At 38.7% G+C, this 9,427-nt stretch overlaps 2 protein-coding genes across 2 annotated transcripts; both read right to left on the reverse strand.

Annotated features, from left to right (window-relative positions):
* LOC310962570 (protein mono-ADP-ribosyltransferase PARP11-like) lies at positions 1-2,701 on the reverse strand (the record flags this gene model as incomplete). Its single annotated transcript, XM_083935074.1, has 7 exons — positions 1-299; positions 380-531; positions 618-751; positions 2,027-2,090; positions 2,220-2,289; positions 2,374-2,488; positions 2,606-2,701. The coding sequence occupies 7 exons, from the start codon at positions 2,699-2,701 to the stop codon at positions 1-3; spliced, it is 930 nt and encodes a 309-aa protein (XP_083791200.1).
* A 334-nt stretch (positions 2,702-3,035) lies between these two features.
* LOC310962858 (protein mono-ADP-ribosyltransferase PARP11-like) lies at positions 3,036-9,035 on the reverse strand. Its single transcript, XM_083935461.1, has 9 exons — positions 8,860-9,035; positions 8,741-8,789; positions 8,511-8,635; positions 6,779-6,899; positions 6,592-6,667; positions 6,122-6,194; positions 5,405-5,532; positions 5,003-5,154; positions 3,036-4,896 (listed from the first exon to the last, which is right to left on the reverse strand). The coding sequence occupies exons 1-9, from the start codon at positions 8,959-8,961 to the stop codon at positions 4,580-4,582; spliced, it is 1,143 nt and encodes a 380-aa protein (XP_083791587.1). The 5' UTR covers positions 8,962-9,035; the 3' UTR covers positions 3,036-4,579.
* Between the last annotated feature and the right edge of the window lie 392 nt (positions 9,036-9,427).

The following is a 9,427-nucleotide window of genomic DNA, read 5'->3' on the forward strand; positions in this document are numbered from 1 at the left end:
TCATTTGTACTGAATCAAATACTCTGGGTATATTTGATTTGGATCAAAAATAACAAAAATATTGGGGTGTTTGATATCATCCACACAGCTGCAGTGAGCGTTTTCAGTACTTCCATGATCAGGTTTTTGGAATTCAGCTTGTCCGACAGTCGATTTTCCGATCATCACCCGAGCCAGAAAGATTATCTTCGTGTAGTCACCCTGTACACCTCGTGTTTCTCCACCATACAGTGGCAATGAATCTGTGCTGCTCGAGCTGTACCTGTCCGCATATGTTGCATGTTTTGCAAAATATATTCCTAAATAGAAGCAAAGAAACTCAGGTCAGCCAGACCTACATTAACAGTTATTTACATCGGTGCACAATCATTTACCTCACCTTTGCCGTACAAGCTGCCATGTTGTCCAGATAATCGTAAATCCAAGTTATACTTGCAAATGCTGTCAACATTCCTGGTATCTGTCCCATGAAAGAGTCTTCTCTCCTGTATCTCTTTGACACCGTGAATTCTCATTAACTGCTTCTTTTTCCTTTGACACAAATAAAGAGAAGGACCATTTTGATTACATAGAAAGTGGAATGATGAAGGGAATGAAGGAGTCAAAGACCTACCTACCTACAATATATGTCCCATAGGTCCAAATTCTGTATCCTGCTGATTGATACAATGGATGTGTCCAAGAGCCCATCTTTCTTCACATATTCTGACACAGTCTGATACTCAGGGGTGAGTTCATTCAGAGGGATTAACTGTAAAACATATTGAAAACACACATTTAAAACAGATGTTTGAACTGTAGTTTTTTATTCCCAGTGGCTGTCTGTTTTTTTTTTTTAATCAACATAGGCTACTGAGGGGTCATCCCCATGTTCCCCGGTCGTATAAGCCTTTACGGATTTAATTCAGAATTTTGTTAGGGGTTAGGGTTAGGGTTTGGGTGAGGGGCAGGGTTAGGGGGTAGTGTTAGGGTCTACATAGGCCTATTTTCCAGGGAATTCAGCACTAATTGTGGAAAAAATGAACAGACCAGGGAACATAAGACCTCTTCTGTGAAAAGCAGGCCACATCAGACCTTTTTTGTTAAAAAAAGGGTCCTATGTTCCCCGGTCACATACAAAGCGGGGAACATAGGACCGAGGAACATAGGTACGTTCCCGCTACTGAAAGTAGAAAATAATAAAAAGTAGAATATTGTGACATTTTGTGACCTTAGAATTATGGCTTTGTCTGACTTTGTGCAAAAATTATTTGGTTACACAGCAACATTCTCTACAAGTTATTACCATTTTACCATTAGCTACCATGCTAGACAGTTACCTCTAGTTTATGCCTCTTGTGAAGGCTATAAGCTTCACAGTGGTAGGGCTAAGCATCAGTTTTTCTTAAAGATAAATACCCAACAATGCCTTTAACCATCTGAATGGAAAAATAATCCATCACAATAATAAACAATTTTTAACCCATTTAAAAAAGGTGTGATTCCTTTTTCGTACACCAACAAATATGCTAGATGGTAATGTAGGCTATGCCTTTGCGCAATTTAGACAACTCGATCCACAATTTTTATTTCATTAGTTATATTTGTCTATATTGACATTACTTTCAATTATTTGATTTTTTTGAATAAAAAATAATGTTAAAATTTCTCAGAAGTGGATGCTACTCGACTGTAATGCTAATACCAAAGGGGTTGAGGCACAAGATGGGGCTACTAGACTGCTTGCTAATGCTAATTACACAACTCATAGTACTGTTTGTTAGACAGTAATAGTTAGTTAGTCAAGTTACTGTGACTAAGTAATGTTAGAGATAACAGAAAAAAAGTCAAACTTTAATATATATATATATATGTTTCTTTCCAGCTAGCTAATTGCTAAACATTTTTAAAATGTTAATGCTAACTCTACTGTGGTTTAAACTGGGTTTGTGTGTGTTAGAAGCATTGATTTATAAGCCTGTTCCTTATACTTCCTTTGTCACAACTTGCTTTATAGTTTGCAATAAATTCATGGTGTCATTGTCACCTGATATGGACAAGTGGGATCAACCTTTTCCCAGAAGACAGGAAAAGCATTGAAGCAGGGGCAACTGTGGGAGCAAAGAGAAACTAGTTTACATAGGTATCACTTTCATTTTGCAAGAAACCATACTGACTTATCAGCGACTCACTGCTGTGAGTGTAAATCAATTGTTTATGGGTTTTAAACGTCAGTTCACCTTCTCTCAATGTTGTAACCCCGTAGAATTCTTCTTTGCCTTCCTGTGATGGGGTCGGTTTGTAACATTGCTGTAGAAGAACACAGAATTCATGTCAACTTTACAGGTAAATTAAGACTTAATGTGAACAAGAAAATGCAGTCTGATGCAGTACCTGAGAAATCAATCTTGCTGTGACAGTCGGATGATGATGTATTGAACACCGCCTTTGAGTTTATTCTGTAATATTTTTCGATATCCTCACTTCTGAAGGGGTTATCGGGGTCATCCTGCCGGTTTAATGTAACAAGGTTAGCTATACCTCATTCGGCTCTATACACTTTAGCAAAGTAAAAGATGAATAAGGTAATGACAGATAGTGATCTTAAGAAATATTAATCGTTTACCTCAAATCGGTGCCACCTTGCACAGTCTGCCAGGTAATACCAACACCACGGGGTGTCTTGTGTGTCCATGCGTTCCACTTCTTCACTTCCCCACATTGTCCTGACAAATCAATGAGTTTTTTGAACTGGCCTTTCTCTCTCTGGTTTGTTCAGGTAAATATTGAAGGTAACATTGGTGTGTCTGATTTGTACGTCATATGTAGCCACACCTCTGAGGCAGGCTGGCACTGCAGTGAAACAGCATGTGACAAAATGATTTCTCAATGACTTTCTCTTTTATGCCTTCAAAAAGAACTAATGTATTATGATTAAAAGTTTATTAGTTGTAACATGTGCAAATTACAGACACACACATATAGCCCGATACACCCCTACACACAGAGAGCTGTAGTGTTATGACTGAAGACATCAAGTTGTTTCTTCACTTGTCTGCATTTACTGGGGGAATGCAAAGATTTGCTTTAAATCCATCCTTGTACTGTTACACCACCTTGTGGCAAATGTGATAATCTGACTCCTTTTAATTGCCTTGCTCAAAATGACACGCACGCAATCATTCAGTGAATTCAACGAATGCACACAGCAAAGCAATATTACATGTTGTGGTTAATTTTCATTACAGTACTATACATGTGCTGGCTACATTCATTTTTTAATATAAATTTACACCAGGTGCAAAGATAACCTGCGTATTCCTTAAAGAAACATGTTAGCAGGTGGTGACATCACACTCAGATGGTTTTAAGTCAAATGTGATGCTAGAACGGATCTGGAATGAACTCAGTTGCAAACTTATGCAAAATCCAACCTCAGAGATTGTCAAGTCTTTTAAAGGTCCCATATTTTGCTCATTTTCAGGTTCACACTAGTATTTTGGGTTTCTACCAGAACATGTTTAAACACTTAAATGTTCAAAATAAAACATTATTTTTCTCATACTGTCTGTCTCAATATAACTGTATTCACCGTCTGTCTGACTAAAGACCCCCTCCAGAAAAAGTCCAGTCTGTTCTGATCTTTAAAGGCACAGTTTCTGAATACGGGCTGTGTGCATTACTCTGTGGACTTAGCGTTTTCATACTTTCACTATTTATATAGCACCTCAGCCTGCTTTATAATAAAACAAAAGAAAATAGAAAATCTCACTTTTTACAATATGGGACCTTTAAAGATTGAAGTCATTGGTCAGAAAATATAGACATAAACATATTGCTCAAGGACCACAAGTGAACACAACATCACAATTTTATGTCATTGTGACACAATTACAAAACCTTTCATGGAAAGGGGGGAAAGTGCACTGATGAAAAAAATGCAGAGGTAGAAGCGTTTTTTTGAAGAAAAAAAAAGAAAGGAAATCCGTGCCTACATAATACGTTGTACTAGGTACACACAGATGCTGAACCGACAGATCACGGTGCTGAATGAGTGAGCAGGAACGAGTTGTGGTTTTTGGTTTCGTCGTATTTGAAATCATGTCTACATGACTTGTAAATAAGCTCATGCGTGGCACTGTGGATGTGGAGGAGGGGCTGTGGCCGATGGCAGAACATCACCTATGACCTACAGGCTGCAAGTGCCACTCTTATTTTAAAAAGCTGTGCACAGATATTGAGCAAGCAAGCACATATTTCTGCATTTAATACAAAATTGCCACAAAGACTGAGCTTTAGTCAGTGTTTTCATCCTTTCGACGTTGCAGAAATATTCCGGCCACAAGGGCCCGTCCACGATTACACCGTACAGCATACAAACTACACAAAGTCTTTATTGTCTTCTTGATTTTCCAATTTCCCCGAAGGCACTTTAAATGACCCATGCACAAGTTAGGCACTGGGTCTGACTGAAATAAATAAGGAATGTTCCTCGAGCCAGTTCTTTTTTCAAGATTTAATCCTGTCAGCTTATTCTGTAAATATTTCCATGTTTGAGATCCAGCCTCCAATGAAAAAAAAGATGTCTTCTTGTTGGGCGTTAGTAGAACTCAATCAGATACTCTGGGTAAATCTGATTGCTGTCAAAAATGACATAAATCTTTGGATTTGCCATGTCGTCCACACAACTGTCATAAAAGTTTGTGAAGCTGGCATCCTTGGAGGGAGGTCTGCAGTACATAGGATGACCGACTGTGTATTCTCCAACAAGCACTCTGGCTAGGAACATGGTCTTGTAGGGTGGCTCACTAGCAAATATTGGTGGGGTGAGTCCGTGTCTCTGCAGGGTGGTGTTGTGCTTCCCTGTGGTGTGACAGAATTTACTCGAGTATTTGGCATCCCGGGCAAAGTAGCTCCCTGCGGTAAGAAAAACAAACAAAAAAAATAGAGTAAATGTTAAAATCAGAACCAAAAACGGGGGGAATTGCTTCATGATGTTACATCACAACACAGAAGAATCTACCTTTGCCATAGACATCGCCATGGCTTCCTGTCAGTCGCCAGTCAAAGTTAAATGTACATATAGCTTGTATGTTGCTGTGTCCTGTGCCGTGAAACAGCATTCGCTCCTCAATATCCAATGTGCGCTTGACTTTTCGCAACTGTGTTTTCTTCCTTAGGGGAGAACCAATGAATGACAACACAGAGTACTGATCATCACTTTGTTACTCAGTGTGGTTTCAGATGTTGCATCAAAGTAAAGGTGAGAATGCTCTCAACTAGGTTTCATTACGTTGATTTAAAAAAAGCTTTGTCTGTAGTAGGAGCAGGGAAATTCTCAAATCACAGCAGAACTCTCCGCTAACACAAATGAGCACTTTCGGACATCATGCAGACCACTCACAACAATACAACGAGTATCTACCTGCAGAAGAATTCCCATAAGTCCAGGTTCTGAATTCTCTGGATGGATTTGATCGGATGATCCATAGTCCTTTCATACAGTCTGGCGACTTCTTTAAACTCATAGGTGTCTCTTCCGAGCTGGATGAGCTGCAAAAACACAATCACGCATGGGTAATGCTGTCAAAGCAATGGTGAGCTGCACTGTCGAAGCTTGACTGTAATGTAAAAAAGAAATAAAGAAAGACCAGAAAAAAAACGCAAAGTGAGAACATGATTTTTAATGTTATTGTAAATATAACATGGAAACATTGAGGTTGTTTAGGAACAATGAATGAAGAATCGGACTCCTCTAGGGTAACATGCTAGCCCTACCAAGTACCATCAAGGGGTGGGGGTGTGTGTGTGTGTGTGTGTGTGTGTGTGTGTTCCATTCTCGCACATCTATCTTTGTAAGAACAACCATTGACATAATGCTTCCCCTAGCCCTTTACCCTAGCCTTAACCATCACAACTAAATGCCTAACCCTGACCTTTACCCTTATCCTGATTTAAACCTGAACCATAAAACCAAGTCTTTACCCCTGAACAGGCCCTTTGAAAAAGAGAGGGCCGGCAAAACCGTCCTCACTTTCCTAAAATGTCTAATTCCACAGAAAGACGGCTGTACAAGTATACATGTGTGTGTATCAAATTAGGTGGTGTGTGTCGCAGTAATGTGTTATGATATTTAACCCACCTGATAAGGCTCATCCGTATTGATTCTCTCCCAATGACATGGAACAGGCAAGGCAAGATTATCACAAATAAACCTGACGGAATAAGTGAAAGACAGAGAAGACATTTAGTCATTCAATTGTTACAGCAGTATAAGACTGAGTGCATTTAAATTATGTCAACACACTAATTAAGAGAAAGCATGTAATAAAGAAAGAACCTCTATTCTAAGGTATGTGTGCCTGCTAGCGTTTTTGGAGAGACTAAAGTTCAGGGTCAACAGCAGGACATCTCCCCGTGGAGCTGCAAGGAATTTAGACTAAACATGGATTCCCGAGCCTTCTTGAACCCTGGCCTCTCATTTAAAGCATGGTTTCCTTACTCCCAACCACATCCTGCACCCCGCTCCAGTGTATTTTCTTTATTAGATGAAGGGATGAATTGAACAAAAGAAACGTTCTCTGAATGTGTGATTTAACCAGCAAATCTTACCTGAATCCAGTCGCAGAGTGGAGGGAGCGTTTGATTGGCCGCTGCTTCCCTGTCGTTACATTTATCTGTCGCATCACTGGTGAGGAATTCAACAGAGACGAGAGCCACAGAAAAAAAACTCACTTCCATGAACAATACTGTCTGATGTGGTACCTTTCGTTTAACTTTAAATAACTCATCATCCTACCTGAGAAGTCCAGTCTGTAGGTGTACTTGGCCGTGTAGAATTCCATGACACCTCGTTGGTTCCTGTTGTAGCACTGCTCAATCTGAGCGCTAGTCACAGAGCAGGCTGCACTGGGATCAATCTGACAGGGAAATTGAGACACATAAATTAGCCTGAAACAAATAGTTTATCAACAGAAAGTTTATTGGCAGCTATTTAAATAAACAATTCATTAAAAAGCAAACGCTTGTTAGTTCCAGCTTCTTTGTTACAAGCATTTTCTGGAATTGTGGTATGTGACAGTAAATTAAATTGAATTTGGGCTCAATTTGAAGATGTCACCTTAGGTTTAAAGGTCCAGTCTTGTAAAAAGTGAGATTTCCGTGCCTTTTCTGTTCATGAATCAGGTCGCGGTGCTATATAAATACTTTGAAAGTATATAAACGCTCAATCCACAGAGAAATGCGCACAGCCTGTATTAAAAAAAATGTGCCTTTAAATGAGCCGCCAGGACCTCCGTACAGTGTACACACAACAATAACGGTGGAGAGATGCTAAGAGCGCTGATGCGCAGGACCCGGAAACGCTGACCAATCAGAGCAGACTGATTAAAGAAAAAAAAGAGACAGGCAGTACAATGATCAGGGGTTTTCAAAAATGTGTTTTTGACATTAAAGCATGAAAGCAAGCACTAACATTTCATAGACAAACAATTGAGAAATTGATTTTAAGATTAATTAATAATGTAAATAATATTTAGCTGAAGTCCTGGTCTAATGTTTAGTAATATCCATCATAGAGCGGTGAAGTCATCCTGGTTTTTTTTTCTTTCTGACCAACAGTCTAAAACCAAAATTTTGACATTTGCCACTTTGACTTGAAGAATAACTTTAACAATTAATCAATTATGGACTGATTGTTTAATTGACTAATCATTGAAGCTCCACTAATGTTTCACTTGTATATAAAGGTAATTAGAAATAAACAATACAATGGGATTGACAGTGATGATCTCCAGGGTTCCTACAACTTTTCCAAAGTCAAATTCAAGCACTTTTCAAGCATTCCGAGGTGCATTTTCATGCACTTCTAGCACCTTACAGCTGTGGTTAACAACATATTTGTATACAGTACATTCAGTATACTGATTATTGCACTTTTTCATCACATTCAATTTGATGTCATTCTGCTATAAACAACCAACATTACTTTAGTTTGACAGTTTTCAACAAAAGGGGTATCAAATTAAAAGGAAACCAATGTTTCATGTTGGTAAATAGACTGACATTAGAGGAATGATGAGTCAACTGACAGATCAACAGAAATATAATCACACACTATTTTGATAATCTGTTAATTGTCAAAATATTTTTTATGCAAAAATGACAGAAAATGCTGTTTTCAGTCTCTCAATTATGGAGATCTTCTTTTCTCTGTTTTATATCATATATGCCCTCTCAATTTCAAGCATTTAATTCAAAATCAAAGCACTTTTCAAACCAGCACCCGTACAAACCCTGGATCTCTTATCATTTGCCACTGCCAGCCAAAGACAAATGGGCATTTGATTGACTGATAGATGTCCAACAAAGACGATGAGCTAGTCTGTGACATTGCAACAGTTAAAGCCTGCAGACTCTCACAGTTACACACAGGTAGACCCAGGTGTGACAGAGGGAGAGTCAGTAAGCTGGGATCACAGTGGACTGTAATGTTATTGTGATGTGTAAAGTTGTCATGTCCTGTGAACTACCTCAAACATATGCCACACTCCACACTCAGCCAAGTAGAACCAGCACCAGTTGGGCTCTGAGGTGTCCATCTCCTCCATCTCAGTGGACTCCTCCTCTGACGACCTGATGGCTAACATGGCTAAATCTGAAATGAATAAGTGAACACACGCGAACACAATTTAGGCAAATAGGAAACTGAAAGAGAAGGTATGGGAGGGGCCAAGGAGATGTTTTTATTCGTGACACGAACCTAACGTCAAGGAGATGTTTTTAAGCCATGGTCGTGAGGGCATTTCATCCTGTAAACAAATTCAAATAATACAGGAAATTGCCATATGAAGCTAACTGTTAGCTATCATTAGCGCCTACCTTCCGCACCCGACTCTGCTCAACTTCTAACGGGTGTTTCTTACCGGTTTCCAGCCTGTCTCTAACTGGGTCCCTGTCCTTGTGGAGATATAAACCCTTCATGCATTATCACCCACGCAACAAAAAAACCAAACAACAATCGATGACTGACGCTACATAACAGTTCCGTCTTCCTATGCCCGTTGTTTACTTTTATTTCCTGTTTCGTCACGCTCTAAACGTCAATGCGTCATTCTGATGTAACTCCTCCCCCCTGTCTCAATACATTAATGCAGAAACCAAAAAAAAAAATAAATAAAAATAAACGAATGAACAAATAAATGAATGACCAAATTGGACCTTCTACCTCATTAACATATGGACACAGAAATACATAAATGAAGGTAGAATTATGTAGAAATAAGTGTAAAACATTTATTTATACCTTTATTTATGTATGTATGCATTTATTAAATAGTTAATGCATTTATTTATGTCTGTATTTATTTATTCGTGCATTTATTTATGTCTGTATTTATTTATTCCTTTGTTTATTTATTTATTTATGCATGTATTTATTTATTTATTC

The sequence above is a fragment of the Echiichthys vipera genome, assembly GCF_963691815.1.
Source record: "Echiichthys vipera genome assembly, chromosome: 20".
NCBI classification, from domain to species: Eukaryota; Metazoa; Chordata; class Actinopteri; order Perciformes; family Trachinidae; genus Echiichthys; species Echiichthys vipera.